This window comes from Trichosurus vulpecula, chromosome 2 (genome assembly GCF_011100635.1).
Source record: "Trichosurus vulpecula isolate mTriVul1 chromosome 2, mTriVul1.pri, whole genome shotgun sequence".
Taxonomy (NCBI): Eukaryota; Metazoa; Chordata; class Mammalia; order Diprotodontia; family Phalangeridae; genus Trichosurus; species Trichosurus vulpecula.
The window spans coordinates 324,059,028-324,079,025 of record NC_050574.1 but is presented as its reverse complement, the minus strand read 5'-3'; the positions used below and the strand labels follow the sequence as shown (position 1 = coordinate 324,079,025).

Here is a 19,998-nt window from a genome sequence, read left to right as displayed (position 1 = left end):
TTTCAGCTCTGAATTCTGTCCCTCACTCTAGCCCCTCCCCCACCCACTTGAGAAGGCAAGAAATAAAATACCCATTATACATATTCATGGAGAACATTTCCACACAAGCCATGTTGCAGGAATGGAAGGGGAGCAAGGAAAATCAAATGAAATTAAACGTTTTAAACAGCACTCAGAATTCATCAGTTTTCCCTCTGGAAGTGGTTATCATTTTTTCATCCTGAGTCCTTTAACGTTGTCATAGAGCACCATATTGATCAGAGGAGCCCAAGTCCTTCACAGTAGATTGTTGTTACAATATTGCTGTTACTGTGTACAGTGTTCTTCTACTTCTACTCGTTTTACGTTGCATCAACTCATGTAATTCTTCCCAGGTTTTTCTGAAACCATCTCTTTCATCATTTTTATAGTGCATAGTACTCCATCACAATCAGCTTGTTCAGCCATTCTCCAGCTAATAGGAATCCTCTCAGTTTCCAATTCTTTGCTGCCACAAAAAGAGCTGTTATAAACATTTTTGTACATGTGGATCCTTTCCCTTTTTCTTTAATCTCTTTGATATATAACCTTCATCGCAGTATTACTGAGTCAGAGTGTATGCACATAGTTTCAAATTGTTTTCCAGAATGGTTGCACCAATCCACAGCTTCATTAGTGCTTTAGCATACATATTTGTCCACATCCCCTCTAACATTTGTTCCCCCACATACTCTCTTTTTAAAAATTTTATTTGTTTATTTTTAGTTTTCAACATTCACTCTTACAAGATTTTGAGTTCTAAATTTCCCCCCCTCCCTCCACTCTCCCCTTCCCAACATGGCATGCAATCTGATGTAGGCTATACATGTATGATCATATTAAACATATTTCCACATTAGTCAGGTTGCAAAAGAAGAATCAGAACAAAAGGGAAAAACCACGAGAAAGAAAAACAACAGAAAGAGAAAATAGTATGTTTACATCTGCATTCAGGCTCCACTCTGGATATGGATAGCATTTTCCATCATGAGTCTTTTGGAATTGTCTTAGATCATTGCATTGCTGAGAACTAAGTCTAACCAAGTCAGTCATCGCACGATGTTGCTGTTACTGTGTACAGTGTTCTCCTGGTTCTCCTCATTTCATTCAGCATCAGTTCATGCAAGTCCTCCGTATACTTTCTATGAAAATATTCATAGTATCAGTTTTCATGGTAGCCAAGAACAGGAAGCAAAGTAAATGCCCTTCAGTTGGCAAATAACTAAATAAATTGTGGTACATTAATGTAATGGAATATTACTGTGAAGTAAGAAAGGATGAATATAATGAATACAGAGAAGCACAGAAATATCTATGTGAACTGATGCAGAGTAAAGGAAACCAAGGCAATAAAACAATATACACAACTATAACAATACGGATAGAAAGAAAAGAACAACTACCACAAAATAGTAAAAAATAAATGTTGCAAAATTATTTTTAAAAAGTGTGGCCCTAAAGAGGTAGAAGGACCTTTTCCTGGGGCAAGAGATCCATGAATGTGGAACATGGCATATATTTTTAGTGTTTGGTCAATTCATTGGTTTCACTGATTTTTCCTCTTTATTTTATTTTTAAAAATCTGTGTTATGGAGCAGAGGGAGGAATGGAGAATATGTAGATGTAGGGAAGAAGAGTTGAGAAGGGGTTGAGAGTGTATTTTCTGAGAACTATATGAAGCAGGATCCTTTGCCGAGTGGTAAGTGGGACAGCATGGTGTGGAAGGCTTGAACAAAGAAGGTAAGTTTAGTACAGCAGCTCTGGAGAATAAAATAGCCAAGTAGGAAAGAATAAAAGGATTGCTTGGAGGCAATCAGAATCTAGGTAAGATTAGGTAATATAGTAGATAATGTAGTAGACCTAGTGAGCACAGTTAGGTGACTTCCTCCAGCATAGTTCAAACACACAGAAAACAGGAAGGGAGCAGATGTATGTTAGGGGCAAAGCAGAGTTGGAGTTTGGCAGGACAAGGGGCCAAGGGATTTGAGAATAGAGAGCAATGTGAAATTGAGCTAGTTAACTATGGCGTCAAAACTGGGAAAGGTAGAGAGAAGACAAACTAAGAGCAGTGTCCTGGAAAAGCACCTAAGGATGGAAATCTTGGCTAGAGAAAAAAAAATTGGTTTAGTTAGAGTAAACTATAGGGAGATATTGAATGATAGGAAGTATCAAATGATCAGACAGTAATTTCAGAATTTATTATCATGGAAATGGAACATTTATGGGGAATGGTATAATCACATATTTGATAATTCCTATGTGTACATAGCTGAGACATACTGAAATTTTAGGTCATAGAAGTTGACAAACTGGAAGACCAGGTTATTTGGAGGAGCAACAACATATATATTGAAAATCCCCTAGTGTAAGGACAGAGGTTGGTGTGGAGAGGATGATGGTTAGCAAAGTGATGAATTCTTTGAAAAAGAATGGCCTTGTAGCCAGAAGATAAATGCTGTAAGAATCTGGATAGAGCAATACGTTTGAACGGAGTGAACCTCAAAGGAGAAGAGTTTAGACTTGATTCATTAGGCAAGATCCATTGGGTAAGGGAACGTGATATGGCATTATTCAGAATGCACTGGAGGAAAGTGAGACTGTGGAAAGAGATAACAGCTTGCACACAATTGTAATCTAGAGTTGAAGTGATACTGTGTACTGACAGTGTGAATAAAGATAAATGCACAAAAGACACTGCAAAAAAAGAATTGTCAAGATGTGGGGACCATTTGGATCAAAACCACCAAAGTGATCTCTTTGATTTTGTCACTGAGTAACTTGAGAAATATAGGACAAAGAAGAATTACAATTTGCTTTAGCTCTCTTGATATGAAAATACATTTGCTCTTAATTATTTCTCACTTGTTTTTCCTTTTTGTTTTATTCCAGGTTACCCACTTACTCATGGAAAAATGGATCATTCCAACCCTTGGAGAACTCTGCTCTCACAGTATTTAGACCTTACTTTAAGTCATCTAACTTCCATTTTAACATCATAGAACTTGCTGAAGGACTGAAACTAGATGTTTTGTTTAAAAAAAACTTCTGAATGGCTTTGTGAATTATCATGACATAGCTGTCTTGTCCAAAAAGGTTGAGACAACAGTAGATGATATGCCCAGGACTAGTGTCTTCTGCAGTGTGACTTTTCATTCAGACTCCCATGCGCACTAGCTACCGTATCTTGGCAATATATCCCAGCGTCAAGTTTTATTTCCTTTTGCAGAAAAAAAAAACCACTGCTCAATATTAGCAAGTTATTACTAAAATCTAAATGTCAGAATGTACACAGCCTAGGTGAAGAAATTAGGAAATCTAAGTTGAAGCAGAACCTTGTTGTGAATTGAGAACTCCACTAAGTGGATTTTATGTTATGGCAGCAGCCTACAGGCTTGTGGTTAGCACTGTGAACTATTACAACAGTGTTGTCATAGATCAGCGTTTTCAGCAGGCTATACATTATTGCACTGGAACTTGCCAGACCTTCAGACATGGAGTTGACTGTATTGTGGTACATCATAGTGTTTGTGCAGAGCTCCTGCATATCCCTGTCTCTGGTGTCAAAAATGCAGCACATGCTCCTATATTTCTACCTGAGGAAAATGGTCTTTCCTTGGCTGAGAGTGAAGAAAACCATCAAATCCTCCCTGGTATACCTAAGAGCAAGAAGGTATCTGTGGTGCAAAGCACCTGCAACCTGAAAGACATTGCAGGAGAAGCAATCAGTTTTGCCAGTGGAAAAATCAAGGAATTTTCCCTTGAAAAACTCAAGAACTCTAACCATGTGACTTACCGAAAGGGAAGAAAAGTTAAGAGTGACTCATTTAATAGGCGGTCAGTTGATTTTGACCTGATCTTTGGTCATTATGGCAATGATGGAAACTATCCATCCTTTGGTTTACTCCGGAGTTCCTCACTTGAGGAAAAACCTGCGCCCCATAGTAATTCACTTGAAACAAATATGGCTTCTTTGTTTCTCCAAAATTTGTCTGAAGAGAATCTGATTACCCAGATATTAGAAAAACATAAGTTGGATAGCCCTTCTTCTGGGACAGATATAAAGATGTGCTTGGATATCTTGCTGAAGTGCTCTGAGGACTTGAAAAAATGCACAGACATCATAAAGCAATGCATAAAGAAGAAATCAGGGAGCAGCATCAGTGATGGAAGTGGTCGTGATTCATTTTCAAGCTCTGAAACTATCTATATGAATGTAATGACTAGATTGGCTTCCTATCTAAAAAAGATACCATTTGAATTCTTGCATCCTGGACATACTGAGAATACAGACTTGACTGAATTTATTAGTAATTTGCCAGACTTACAGCCAGCTCCCTTCTCCCCCATATTTGGCACTGAACAGCCCCCTAAATATGAGGATGTTGTCCAGTTAGCACCAGAAACAGGGCAGTTCCATTCAGTTGAATTTCAAGAAGACAAACATGATAGCATGAAAACTGGAACAATTAAATCTCTCCAAACTAACCCCACAAAAAGTCCTTCAAATTCCTTACGAAATTTAGAGCTAAATGACCCCAGAACTATGGAAACTGTCCAACTCAAACCGCAGACTTTGACTATGAATCCTCTAGAAAGTGTTTCTTCTGACTTTATGGAAACTCTTTATATTGAGGAAGAATCAGATGGGAGAAAAGTGTTTGATAAGGAAAAAAGAACTGAGAATAGCTTTAATCAGGAATGTTTAGAAATGAACAAAGCTAAATCAGAATTTATAGACCATAATAGTAGTCTTGAAAAATCTCCTACCTTAGTACAAGCTGAAACTCTTGGCAGGGTCTTTGAAAAAACATTTGCTTTATCTAAGGAGGATTCAACACCCAAAGTCACTAAAGTTGAAGAGAAAAACCACATAGGTATTATGAAACCTAATAATCAGGAAGAGATAGATAAGCTATTATTGGACTTGGAGTGTTTCTCACAGAGAATGGAGAACACACTAGGGGAGCCTCTTGCCAAGAGTTGTGACCCTAAATCTTTAAACAACCATAATCCTTTGGTTGGGCAGACAACTTTGGATCTTGAGCCGAAATCTAATGACTCTTCACCCTTACAAAAATCTCCTTCTTCATCTTTGACAAGAATTATTGAAAACAATGGACATAAAATAGAGGAAGAGGATCGTGCTCTCTTGCTGCGTATCCTAGAAAGCATTGAGGACTTTGCTCAAGAGCTAGTTGAATGCAAATCAGGCAGAGGAAGCTTATCACAAGAAAAGGAAATGATGCAAATTTTGCAGGAAACTTTGACAACTTCCTCCCAGGCTCGATCATCAGTATGTCAAAATCATACAAGTGATAAAACCAAAGATAGTCCTGCAGTGGTTTTGATTCAGCAGAGCCCCGAGGTAATCAAGGTAAGACCAACAATCTTATGTCTTGAAGCTTCACCAAAGAAATACTTGTAAAATAAATACACATGAAAAAATGCCTTGGTTGACTATATTAGTGTTGTTTCTACTGTGAAAATACCTGCCTTAGAATAGTAATAGTTTTACTGATTTCAACCAGTCAACCGAGTATTAGTGTCCTTTTTCCAATACTGTGCCAGGCTTTCCGGGTGATGCAAAAGAAGTATAAGACATGGTGCCTACCTACCTTTGGGGAGTTAATAATCTCAGTAAAGCTAACATGCACAAAACAATTAGAGAAGAATGTATTGCTAAATAATGTGGTCCTGTCTTGTAGGAAGTGCCATTTAAACAAGTGTCTGATTAATCCCTGAAAATGGATAATAGGTCATTTCTTAGAGAAGAGAAGCAAGACAGCAAGTATTTCTCACCACAAAAAAAAAAGTTTTAGTGAGTCTTACCATTCTTTATATTGTTAACACTTGGAATATTTAATACTAGTTATCATGGATATGTCTAACCTAGCCTACCATCACTGCTTTGGGAAATTATGGGAAAAGAAATGGAAAGAGAGCATCTTCATCTTTAACATATATAAAGAATATCTTTTCACTCTACCAGTGGTAAAAGTGAAGGAAATATTGCTCTAATTTTCTTTTGGCAGATTTTGAACAGTTTGCATTAATTAAAGGCACGGTATTAGGATGCCTCTTCTACCTTCCTCTTCTATATGACTTTTCTCTTTTCTTTCCCCTTCTATTTCCTTTTTCTTCCTGTTTCTTTTCCCCCCTGTTTTCCCTTCCTCCCCCAAATCTAAAGTATCAAATGAGGGGAGCACTGGATTCCTAGATTTATTTATTTATTCGTTTGGGTTTTTTTGCCAAGGACTCCTTTGGCAGTCTGGTGGAGCCAATGGGACCTCTTCTTATAATATTATTTTTAGATACGTAAAATAAAATACATAGGATTACAAACCAATTATATTAAAATGAAATTATCAGTTTAAAAAAGCCCCACCAAATTCATGATCCCTTGTAGTAGACTTCCAAGGGCTTCATGGACCCTAAATCTACACTAAAGAGATCTAAACTATTCTAGTGAGTCAGGGTTAGAGTAGGTAGTAAAACTGCAGATTTTTAGAGCTATAATGATCTTTGTTGTTGTTATTCACTTGTTTCAGTCATATCCAAATCTCCATAACCCTATTTGGGATTTTCTTGGCAAAAGTTCTAGAGTGTTTTGTCATTTTGTTCACTCAGTTTATAGATGAAGAAACTGAGGCAAACAGGGTTAAATGACTTGCCGAGGGTTATGCAGTAAGTATCTGAGGCTGGATTTAAAGTCAGGTCTTCCTGACTCCAGGCCTGCTGCTCTAGCTAGTGTACCACCTAGCTTACCAAAAATAATCTTAGAAATTATTTATTCTGACCTTTCATTTTACAAATGAAGAAAATTGGCAAGGGAACATAGTTAATGGTAGAACCAGTACTAGGATTAGGATCTTTTATTTCCAGTCCAGGATTCTTTTCGTGGTACCATGTTATCACTTTTCTGGTCTCTTATTATTTCCTACCTTAAGTCTTACAGCTTATTATACCTACCTCACAGTATGTCTTTTTGAGCCATGAGAAAGTGAGAAAAGATTAGGTGCTAGGGTTACAATTTCAAAGAAGAAATGAAAGAAAATATGTTCTAAAATAAAATTTAGAATTCAAGGATTTTTTACATGAAGATTACGTTCATCATTCAAAACATTTAGTAATTAACAGTAAATTTATTTCTTATGAATATCTTGTTTCATTTAGTAAGTCATGAGGGAAATGCAAAATTAAGTGTCATAATTTTAAAAGGTAGAATGACTAATACCCGACCCAAGGCTAAGAGTTATTCATAAGAGAGACAAAGCTGACAATTGACACATTAATAGTATGTAATATGTATTACTAAGAATTCTTGCCCAAGGGTCTTTTAAAAACAGATAAGTAAATGTCAATTGTGTATTATGAAAGAGAGGAATATGTTGAATAATCTAAGAAGGTTGAGAGGATATGAGAACCTCGATGTCATTTCTAAGATCAGAATTGCAAACTTTTGGTAAGGTATAGTAACATAGTCTCTTGTTTAAAGGACTTTGTAGTTCTCTGGAATGTCACTACAAATATAATATATGAAAAATGTGAAACATCAAAATGTTGGGTAGCAAAAGAAACGTTTACATCCTGGAAAGTCTTGGCTTTTAGTTTGGAAGTCCTTAGTTTTTCATTCCCTTACCCAGATGATCCCCTACCTCATTATTCTGCTCTACCAGATCCATTTCCTTCATACCTTTGGTCTGATATCCTCCATTTTTAACTCAGTAATAAAACTTTGAAACTGAAAGGAATCTTACATGTTTTCACATTATTTTCAATGCCTAGAACTTCTTTGACACCTAAAACCTAGTTTCTTTTCCATGTGGCTACCGTCAGATATTTGAAGACAGCAGTCTTCTCTCCACTAAATTTTTTTTCCAGGCTAACCATCCTCAATTCTTTATACCATTCCTTATGACAGAGCCAACAATACTTATCACATACCTCCTTGAAACTCACTTTCTCCCGGAAGCCTTCCCCATTTATATAAGGAGGTACTTGAGATTCCCTCTCATTCCACTTTAAGAAATAGGCCTTGATAGGGAAATGTATGATGTACAATGAAAGGGAACTTCTCTGGATAGACACTATTTTTTTCAGTGTTGCAAGCATATGATACAGAAACCTAAACCAAATACTTCAGATGTTGTCTAACAGAGTAAAGCAAAACTACCATTTGTTTCTTCTTGATGAGAGAAAATAGAAACAAAATAGGAGTTGTATTTATTTTCTTACTCAGTGTCATTTAGTGTTATTTAGTCCACTCTCCCCTTGATTTCCAGAACAGTGGACCTGCCCTCTCCTTATTCTTTTTCTTGTGCCCAAAATAGCTTCTTTTTTTAAAGGTATTTTGTTCTTCAAATTATTCAGAACTTTAGGCTTCTTGATTTCCTAAAGGATCCTGCTACTCTTTTGATTTGGCCTCATATGTATTGCATGCATGTGTGTTTATATGTATATGTACTTATGTGCACACATAGATACATATTTTCCATCTTTTGTACGTTTTCTTTTTAAAGTTGAGCTTAAATGAATTTCTTATTTTGCTATTTTGTTCTCTGTAGACATTCTTTTGTCTAGTCTAATCACCATTCCTTGCCAAAATACAAGCCTAAGTTACCCTCACCATAAGCCTTCACTCCTAAGCACACGCTACTAAATTCCAGTAAATTCAGTTACGTAAATGTGCCAATTAGATCCCTCCACAAAGCTATTTATCTAATCTCAACTGAGCCCTCAGGTTGCACGGCAATCCTTTTATCATTGCCTAGTTGACTATCCTATTTTCCACAACTGTTTGAAACCTCCCATTCTCTCCTCAAGCCTCCAGCACCATCTCCTTTCTCCTTCCTTGAAGCTAAGGATTTTAACTCCTAATTTCCTAGGAAAGTAAAGGCCATCCATCCTGGGCTTCCAATACTACCTTATCCTGTACCTCAAAACTCCCCTATGTCATCCCACATTCTCTTCTCCTTTATTCTCCTTGACAAAGCAGCCTCTTCACCGGTGCCCTTGATCTTACCGCTCCCTACTGCTCTAAGGGGTTGCCCCCAATCATTTCCTCATTCTCTCTTGATCATATTCAATCTCTTCTTACCCACTGCTTCCTTCCATGGTGTTTATAAACATGCCCAGATCCCCATCTTTAAACTACCTTTACCTAACGTCACTATTCCCTCTAGCTGTTATTGTGTATGTCTCCTACACCCTTACCTCCACTCCCTCTCCTTTCACTCACTTTTCAGACTTTTCAGAATTACTTCTGATACCACTATTTACTTGAAATTGTTCCATTCAAGATAGCCACTGATCTCTTAATTCCTAAGTCTGGTAATCTTTCCTCTGTCCTCATCCTTGACCTCTGCATATCTTTTGACACGTGCACCCTCTTCTTGATACTCTCTTCTCCCTTAGTTTTTATGATACTGCTCAAGGAGTTCCCCTTTCAGATTGATTTTTTTTTGAGTAGGTAAAAGAGGCCATTCTTTGCCTTATTTCTTACTTAGCCTTAATCACTGAATGGTTATTGCCTCAGAAACTGAGACCTGGGAAAGACCTTAGCTTAAAAAGGCCAACGTCTCCCACCGCATTTGGGGCCATTTCCGGTTGTCCTGATCTACATCTTGCCACTGGACCCCAATGGCTCTGGAGGAGAGAGTGAGACTGGTGACTTTGCACAGTCCTGCTTCACTTAAATACATTTCACTTGCAAGTCAATACATCACCTTCCCGATGTCATGGGTCTTCTTCAAGAACAAAGGACAAACAACATCTCCTCTTCCTGGTTATTCCTTCCCCTATATGACCTTTCCTTCTCAGTCTGCTGTATTGAATGATGATCCATGTTCCACCCCTTAACGCTAGATGGCCCACAAAACTCCATCCTGTTTTCTGTTCTTCTGCTTCATCAAACCCTCTGTCAGTGATCTTACCAGCTCCGCTGGGTTCAGTTGTAATTTATTTGTAGATTACTCACAAACTTATGTTTGCAAACTCAAACTTCCCTCCTGAATTCCGGCTACACATTGTCTACTGCATGTTGGACTTTTGTACCTGAATATCCCATAGGCACGTCAAACTCAACACGTCTCTTACATGTCATGTTATCTTTCCCCTATTATACTTATCACTTCTCCATGTTTCCCCATTTCCATTGATGTCACTTCCTTCTGGTCCCCCAAATTCATGGCTCCAGAGTCATCCACTCTTCGTCGTCCACTCTTCCCTCCTTCCCTGTAGTGGGCCAGGCTTGACTGAAGACAGTTAAGGTTCAGGATTGGAGTGATATGAAGCACTCATCAATCACCTGACAGTTATAAAAAGGAAAAGCTATTCAACAAGGATAGGTTCAGGTAGACATAGCACCCCCTCATTTCCAAAGAGGAACCTGTTTGGTCGGAACACTTTTGACTTTCATGATAGTGGCACATCTGTCAGGTATGAATGGTGCTGCCTCCTTGTGGACCGGCCTTTTTATGCCACCAGTGACTGAGATTTTGTGTCAATAGTTTGAGCCCTTGTTTCTTGGACCAACCAATAGGACAGTGGCCTTACCTTTTAGGGGAAAACTGACCCAACCCACATTATAGAAACCCTAGCATACGTTACTCCTGCTGCACCTTCATCACTACCAAAAAGTTTCCAAGTCTTATCATTTCTTGCTCTATATTATCTCTAACAACTGTCCCATTTTTCATAGGCCTACTGTCCTAGTTCAGGCTCTTAACATTTCTCATTTATTGTAATGGATAAAGGAATGAATGTGGAAACAGGAAGATCTGTTTGAATCTTGCCTTAGAAACTGTATGACCATGGGCAAATTATTTAACCTCTCTGGGTCTTGGGTTCCTCATCTGTAGTATAAAAGAATTGGACTTGATGACCCCAGTGGTCCTTCTATTTCAAAATCTGTGATTCTTTGGGCCTTTGTCCGGCTCATTGCAATAACCTCCTATTTGGTCTCCCTGCTAGTCTTTCCCCTTTTTAATATATCCTTCACACAACTGCCAAAATAAACACCCTAAAGCACACTTCTGATCCTGTTACCACAGTGCTTAGGAATAGTCAGTGATTTCTCACTGGTACCTCTAGGGCACAATACAAATTTCTCCTCTTGGAATTTAAAACTATTCATAACTTGATTCCAAACTGCCTTAACAGACTTACTTCACATTACTTCTCTTTCTCTCTCTCTCTCTCTCTCTCTCCCTTCCCCTCCCCTCCCTCTTTCTCCCCCTTCTCTCTTTTTCTCCTCCTCTTCCCCTCCCTTTCTCCTCTTTCTCCCCCTTTTTTTCCTCTGTCTCTCCTTCTGCTTCCATATACCTGTGTGTATATACATATATGTGTGTATGTACATATATACACACTCATTATGTGGTCTAACCAAAATGATCTCTTTTCTGTTCCCTAAATTCATCATCCTCTCTCCTACTGCCATGTGTTTTGTATAGTATGCCCCTCATTTGTGCTGCCTCTTCTTTTCTGATTGAGAAATCTGAGTTCTTTCAGTGCTGAGCTCAGGTGTCAAGTCAATAAGCATTTATTAAATGCCTACTGTGTGCCAGGCACTGTGCTAAATAAGCCTAGGAATACAAAGATGAAAATTCCCTGCCCTCAAAGAGCTCACATTCTAAGGGAGGAGAAAACATGCAACTATGTACATACATGATGTATACAGAATAAATTGGAGTTAATCTCAGAAAGCCCTAGCAGTGAAGAGGACTAGGAAAGGCTTCTTGCAGAAGGCAAGATTTCAGCTTAGACTTGAAGGAAACCAGAGGTGGAGTTGAGGAGGGAGAGCATTCCAGGCATAGAGGGCAGCCAGTGAAAAGGCAGGTAATTGGAAGATGGAGTGTCTTATTCAAGGAACAGTAAGGAAGCCAGTGTCACTGGATCCCAGAGTACATGTAGGGGAGTAAAGTATAAGGAGGCTAGAAAGGTAAAAAGGGACCAGGTTGCAACAATCTTTATAAGCCACACAAAGGCTTTACGTTTTATTCTGGAGGTAATAGAGAGCCACAAGAATGTCTTGGTGTCTGGTGACATGGACAGACCTTTGTTTTGTAGGAAGATAACTTTGACATCTTAAGGAAAGGTGGAGTGGAACGGGAAGAGACTGGAGACAGGGAAAATGCCTAAAAGGCTATGAACAATAGATGTTGAAAGGTAAAATCAAAAGGACTTGGCAACAGGTTAGAGATGGGAAATGAGACAGAATAGTGAGTTGAGGATGACCCCCAGGTTGCAAGCCTAGGTAACTGGGAGGATGATGGTACCTTTGACCATAATTGAGAAGTTAGGAAAGGGGAGGGGGGCGTAAGGAGAAAAAATAACACATTGTTTTATACATGTTAAAATGTCTACAGGACATCAGGGTTGAGATGTCTAATAGGTAGTTAGAAGTGTGAGAGCAGAGGTCAGGAGAGAGGATAGGTCTGGATAACTAAATTGGGAGTCATTGGCTTAGATATATAGTTGAAACTTGGGAGCTGTTCATATCCCTAGATGAGATGGTTTAGAAGGAAAAGTGGAAAGAGTCCAAAACAATTATGTATAACCCTTTCCGTTAGCAAGCATGACCTGGAAGAGGATGATCCGGCACAGAAAATGTGGGATATGCCGTACAAGTTGGTGGAGAAACAGGAGAAGGCAATGTCATAAAAACCTAGAAAGTAGAAAGTGTCAAGGAGAAGAAAGAGGTCAACAGTGGCAGAGGTTGCAGAGGACGAGAAAAATGAGGATTCAGAAAAGACCATCGGATTTGGCAATGAAGAGGTCGTTGAGAGAGCAATTTCAGTTGAATGATGAAGTCAGAAAGACTGCAGAGTTTACAAGAAAGGGAAAGAAGAGGAAGTGGCAGAAATTATAGATAGCTTTCTCAAGGAGTTCAGCCACAGAAGGTAAGAGAAATATAGGATGACAGCAAGCAGGGATGGACAGATCAAGTGAGGAATTTTTGAGGATGGCAGAAGACATTAATGGATTTTTAGGTAGTAGAGAAGCAGCTCTTAGAAAGGGAAAGGTTAACAATGAGTGAGTCTAGGGATAATAGAGCAAACTACTGGATAAGATGGGATGGAATGGGGTCAAAGGTGTGGGTAGAGAGGGGTTAGCATTAGCAAGGAGGAGGGATATTTCTTCTTGTGAAGCAGGGGTGACCCCTCATAGGAGGCTTTTCCTGATCCCCTCATAGTCAGTATTATCTCTCTCTTCAAACTAGCTTGTGTTTTTTTATGTTTTCATGAAAGGAGAATGGTGCAGTGTAATAAGCACTGAATTTATAGCCAGAATCACAGAGTTCAAATCTTGGCTCTGCTATTTAGTATCTGTGTGAGCTTGAAAAGTAACTTAACTTCTCTGTGACTCAGTTTCCTCATCTGTAAAAGGAGGGGGTTGAATTAAGTGATCTGTAGGGCCCTTCTGGCTCTAATAATCCTGTCTTGTGTCCTCTAGTGTAAGCTCCATGAGGGCAAGGACTGGTTTTTATTTTCTCTTTGTGTCCCCAGCACCGTGCTTTCGAACATAGTAGGTGTTTTACAAATGCTTGTTGAACTGAAATGGATAACCAGTTTTGAAATTCTTTCTTAAACATAGTGTTTTTGAACTGATTTTTAAGTTTCTGAAGTCCATTTATGATTTTAGAAATTTGGAACAAATTTATTTTGAAAATTCTCTCTCTTATACAGAATCTATATATAGATGTTTTACATGGTCAATAGAGGAGTCACCCATGTCTTACCAGAAAGTAGTTACAAATGATATTTGCCTTCTTTACTCTTTTTTTTTAAGCCACAAAGTCAGTAAGATATCTGTTTACTTTCTTCTTTGGACTTCAAAACAGTCAACCACCCTATCTAGAAAGATATAATGCGTCCTTCTTATGAAACAAGCTTCTCATATATGGAGTTTTATAGGATTAATACCAGAGAAGCATGAAAACCATCCCTTCAGAGTTTCTTTATGAATTGAATCATTTTCTTCTGAGCTGAATCCACTTTCAGCTTAGTACTCATTCTCATATAATTTAAATTTTCTGTTACTCAGCTTGAAGTGGCTGAGTTTGGTCTCCCACAAATACCTCTGAAACACAAGAGTAGAGTGAAATTCTAACATTTTGGTGGGGGTTGCAAGGCAGTCAGGGTTAAATGACTTGTGAGTATCATGTGTCTGAGCTGGATTTGAACTCAGGTCCTCCTAATTCCAGTGCTGGTGCTCTATCTCCTGCACCACCTAGCTGCCCCAGGTGTTTTTTTTTTTAAACAGATTGGACAATCCATTCTAGATTACCTATTTACTGCAAAAGACAACAATAAAGTTTTCATGTTAGGTTCTAGGAAAGGACCTTCCAACTAGTTCTTTTAAAGAGATTAGCTGAACTCAGTATGTCTATACTACTTCCCCTTCCATTTATTTCAAAGGTGGTATGATTATAAAAGTGGTCCCCTAGGCAGTAATGATTTCCTGGGAATGTTAAGGAACTCCTCTAACCAAGAAATGACCCATTTTCCAAACACATTATTAATTCTATATTCTATAGTTTTGTGGCTCCCAATTTTTTAAGTATGAGAACTCCTTGCTGTCAAAAAATTGTGCAGACCTCAATTAGATAATAATGTGGTTTTTAATTGCTTGGGACAGAGTAAAATATTTAACCATTGATTTATCCAATCCTCATAACTTTTTCTATATTTCAAAGCCACTTAATATGCACTATGATCTCCTTTTGCTGTAGTTACTTATTTTACACAATTTTGAATTCGCAAGATTTTGACAAATAGTTTTTTAATTCTTCATATGAAACCACACTTTTATCATGTTGGATAGTAGGTATACCTTTGATAAACAGTACATTTTCAAATCCTCATGGGTTTTCCAATAGAGTTTAAATCAAACAGAGTTCTGAGGCTATTGAAACATGTTTTCTCTATTTTCTTGGATAATTTTCTTAACTTTTTGTGACTTGTGCTGTAATGGAAGATGATCTTGAGGTATTCTATCCCCACTTGAAAATTTCTGTAAGTATTAAAGGATTCTGCTTCTTAGTGTGTCAGTGTATCAGAATTTATTTGTCATAATATTTATTCATTATTCCCTCAATCAAGATTTACAGACTCACTGAAAATTTAAAAAAATCCGTATAATATTTTTGAGTGGATGTTTTACAATTTGACAAAGATGTCCAGGTCTTACAGGTTCATCCAGATTTCTTCTGACAATGATTTTGGTATAGTCTTGAAAGAAAATGTGAGTTTCTTCAGCCCAAATTATCTTTTCCCCATCTTTATTACTCCAACTTTTGTATTGCCTTTCTTCTAACAAGCATATTTTCGTCATAGCATCGGGTAGCAGCTTTTTTTTTTAAATGGCCCTCTTCTTCTTCCAGTATAAAGAAGCTTATGGCATACTTTCAAGAAATTAACAATTCCCTTAGTTTCACAATTCCTTTGAAGAGCTTTGCTTATTTTTTGAGGATTAATTACATTGTTCTCCAGCAGTAGTATGTCAGTGGTACAGCATTGCTTTTTGGTTTTTGCCATACTTTCTCTTATTCTTCTATGTGACTGAAAGTGTTTCATTGTGGGTTCGAGTGTTTCTTGAAACACTCGACTCCTTCCTCAGCAGTAGCATCTGCAATGTCTCTAACAGTTGTTTAAGTGTGCTCTTTAAGAGCTACAACTTTTGCCCATTTCCTTGGAGAAATATCCATTCTTAAATATTACAGAATTAACAATAATATGAGGGAGCAATGGAACAATTTATGGCATGAAATCTAGCACTGAACTGCAGGAACTTAAAACTCAGTTCAGAAACACTATGTGGAAGAAAAAATGTCAAAACTAATTATCCTTCTCAATTCAATCTGCTTTCAGCTGGGCTAGTCTGATGTTTTGATCATACTGTCAGTAGAAACACACACATGACCACTGCTGTTACAGAATGAAATCTATATCAAAATTATTGCTTGTTCCAAGTAATTTTATACCTCTATAGTTGTGTCATTGATAGAGAAAATATATAATAGAAAAGGCTACTATGAATTCAGTGACATTTTTAAATGAATTTGTTTTATTCACAACAGCATCTGGATACATTTGAAAAATGGAAGTATATGTGTGTGTGTGTTGTTCCTAAATAAAAATTGAAATTATAACATTTGGAGTCCATAAAAAATCAGGGACCTTTTGCAACAAGTTCCCAGCTCCACCCTAAAAGTCAACAACTCACAGTCTGGGAACCACTACTATAGCCCAAATGTATATATTTTCTCTCTCTCCCTCTCCCCCTCCCCCTCCCTCTCTCCCCCTCTCTCTCCCTCTCTTTTCCTCTCTCTCCCTCCCTCCACATATATATATACTACATATAATATACACTATATATACTATATAATATATACTATATAATATATACTCTACTATATATAATATATGCTATAGCCCAAATCCAAGAGTCTAGCCCTGATGGAATGGCACCCTAGACGATACAAGTAACCAACTTGGGCATCTTCCAGTGCATGGTTTAGCTGATATGCTATCAGCTTGGAAATATGCATCAGGAAAACATCTTTGCTCTTATAAAGAGATTGTTCATATTTCAGTAGTCATGACCTTTTCTTCTATCTTGATCTATAGTCCTGTTCCACTAGGATCAACTAGACCTCTGAGTCCAGTCTATCAAGACTTCTGCCTTCTCAGCATTCCCTGTTCCATTAGAACTGTGACCTTTTAGAATTGGGAGGGATCTTAGACATCATCTAGTCTAGAGGGTTTTAATCTGTAATGCATTCCTTACTTTTTTTCAATATTTTTACAACTATTTCAATATCACTGGTTTCAGTATAGTTCAGTAGTTGTTTTTCTTTGTAATCCTATGTATTTTGTTTTGTGCCTATAAAAACCTTATTCTGAATAGACTTCACCAGATTGTCTAAGGAGTCCATGATGCAAAAAAGGTTAAGAATCTCTAAGCTGGTCCAGCCCATTTGTTTTATAGTGAGAAAATTAAGGCCTAGAGAAATTAAGTGGCAGAACTGGAACTAGTACCTAAGTTTTCTTACTAGTCCAGTACTTGCACCCCACCACTTCAGGTCAGTGTCTGCATGACAGAAAGTCTTTCTCTGACATTCTGGTTCATGAAAGCCTACCTCAAACAAAACTTCTTGTCTCTATTATACCTCAGCTTTGATCATTAGTTGTTCCTATGACCTCCATTTCCATCCTACCACAGCCAACCACAGAGATTATACCTCACTATCAACATGAAACTGCTCCATTTCCAAAATCCTCTAAAGTTCCCCAGCCTGACCACATTCAGCCCTTCTACCTCTCCTACCACCTCATTCCACATGTTCTTTGCCTTCTTGTCTAAAAACGGGAAGGAGTGCAGGATTTGGAGTCAGAGAACTTGGGTCCAGTCTTGGCTCTGCCACATATTACTTGTTACTACGTTGAACAAAACAACACTGACCTCAGTTCCTTATTGGTAAAATATAGGGTTAGATTAGATAACCCCAAGATCTAAGGTCCTTCCCAGCTGTAAATCTGTTCACTTAGTCCATCATTCTGCTCAGGATCCACTTCTTTCTCATTCACAGTTTTGAATATATAATAAGCCATTTCAACAACGATCCATCCTCCATCCCTATATCCCTTGGCTCTGGGTCCTTCAACTTTCTTCATTGTTAATCTCCAGTCTCTATTCATCCCAGTGCCAGAAAATAAGTTCATCCGCTCCCACTTCCAGGCTGCTAGGAAACACTACACTGTACTAACTGGGTGCACAAGTAATTCCTACTGACTTCATCTAAACCCTCACCGATGCTCAGCAGGCCTCTGATCGAATCCGTCATACTTCCCACAGCATCTGTTCCAGACCTCTCTTCTTAAGCCCCCGACTCTACTCCCGCTGTCTTACTTTAGTGAAGACTCAAACCATTTGTCATGAGCTCCCATATTATATCCTTACATCCACACCTCAAAAATCTATTTATGACCACCTATTGCAAGAAAATTTTTTCCTCCCATCTCAAAAAATGTGATGGTTTACCTCATTGCCAACGACAAGCCCTGTACTTGATAATGACTCATGTTTAACTACCACTTTCCTAACAAAACTGTGAGGGAGGTATTTCAGATGTTATTATTATTCCCATTTTACAACTAAGGAAACTGAGGCATGTTCTGTGATTTGCCCATGATCCCAGTCCAGTAGTACCCTTTCCACTACGTTATGCTACTGTTCACTTGTGCCCTTGGTCCCATCCCTTCTAATATTTTCTGTACTTCGTTCCATCATTCGATCCCTCTCCTATCTCCATTAGTTCCCTCAACTGGATTCCTTCTCTCTATTTATGTAAACATTTCTTTTCTTCCTCCAAAAAAGTCTTCTGTGCTACTTCATCAAGGTATCATTCTGTATCTCCCCTCTCACTATTAAACTTGTAGAAAATGTAGTCTGTACTTAGCTTCCTCCATTTCTTTACCTTAGACTCAATCCTCAACCCAGCACAATCTAACTTCTATCCCTAGTACTATTATAATCTTTTAGTGTATTGACTTTATTCAAGTTAACCCATAACTGACAAGTCCAGTAGGAAGAAGGAAATAAAGAAACATTCATTAAGTATCCACTGTGTCGTAGGCACTGGGCTGGGGCTTTACAGATATTATCTTATTTGATTCTCATAAATCTCAGTGGAAAGTGCCTCTATTATCCTCATTTTACAGTTGAGGAAACTGAGGCAGCCAGTAGTTGAATGACTTGCCCAGGGTCACACAGCTAACAAGTGTCTGGGACCAAATTTGTACTCAGATCTTCCTGATTGAAAGCTCAGTGTTCTATCCACTGTACCACCTAGCTGCCAGTGTCAGAGTTGATAGCTTTTTCTTAGTCTATCCTCAGTCTTTTGGCACCGTTTGGTACTGCTGACTACATTCTCTCTTCTTTTCGTGGCTTTCATCAATTTTCCCTCTTAGCCTTATCCAGGTGTATTCCTGTAGGGCTCTAGGCTCTTTCTCTGGGCCTCTTATTATCTCTCTACTCAATGATCCTGTCTTATGCCTTCAATTCTCAAAATAACTCCAAAGTTTTCCTTGAGGTCCACTGTCACATTCCTGACTGCCTTCTAGATGTAACTACCCAGATACCCTGCCACCATCACCTCAGACTAATAGAAACCTGTCTCAGAGTGAATTCGGCATCTTTCCTCTTCACTTCAGATTTTCCCTTCTTCAAGCTTTCTTATTTCTGTTGTTAGCACCATCATCTTGGAGCCATTTTTGACACTTCTATCTCTTAATACCTCCATCTACCTGACAAATAAGTTGATTACCAAATCTTGTCAATTCTGACTCCACATTATCTCCTTCCATTTCCCCTCTCTGTTCAGATTGCCACAGCCCTTTACTCAAACCCTTATTACTTCTTACTTGTACTATTATAATTACTTCTTAACTAGTCTTCCTGCCTCTACTCTCTTCCCTTTAAAAAAAAAATCTATTCTTATGACCATGACAAGTATGAACATTTCCTTATACAAAGAACAGAAAAAAAAATAGATGACACCTTGAAACTCTGCTGCACGCAGCTTGGATCTCTTTGGGTGTTCCTGGCACTGACCTCACTTAGTACTCCCTCCTACCCACCTGACTGCTCCTTTTTGATCTGTGTTGCTACATCTTCTTCCATATCACATCCACTGATTATGGGTCTCCCCTAAGACTATATTCAGCCTTCTTTTCCATCTTTATTATCTCACTTGGTGTTTTAATCAGCTCCCATGGGTTCAATTATCATCTCTATGCAGATGATTCCCAGATTTATTTATTCAGCCTTATTCTCTGTCCTGATCTCCAGTTCTGCTTCACCAGGTGCCTTTTAGTCATTTCTATTCAAATGTCCTATAGGCATCTCAAACTCAACATGTCTAAAACTCATCATCTTTCCCCTCTTCCAGACTTCCCTATTACTATTGAAGGCACCTAC

At 38.2% G+C, this 19,998-nt stretch overlaps 1 protein-coding gene across 1 annotated transcript in view; it reads left to right on the top strand.

The window, feature by feature from the left end:
• Positions 1 to 19,998, top strand: part of PPP2R3A (protein phosphatase 2 regulatory subunit B''alpha) — a 229,347-nt gene that overhangs the window by 64,528 nt on the left and 144,821 nt on the right. The window contains exon 2 of the mRNA XM_036745773.1: positions 2,908 to 5,392. Coding sequence (XP_036601668.1) covers positions 3,392 to 5,392 — 2,001 coding nt within the window. The 5' untranslated portion in view covers positions 2,908 to 3,391. The remainder of the gene's footprint in view (positions 1 to 2,907; positions 5,393 to 19,998) is intronic.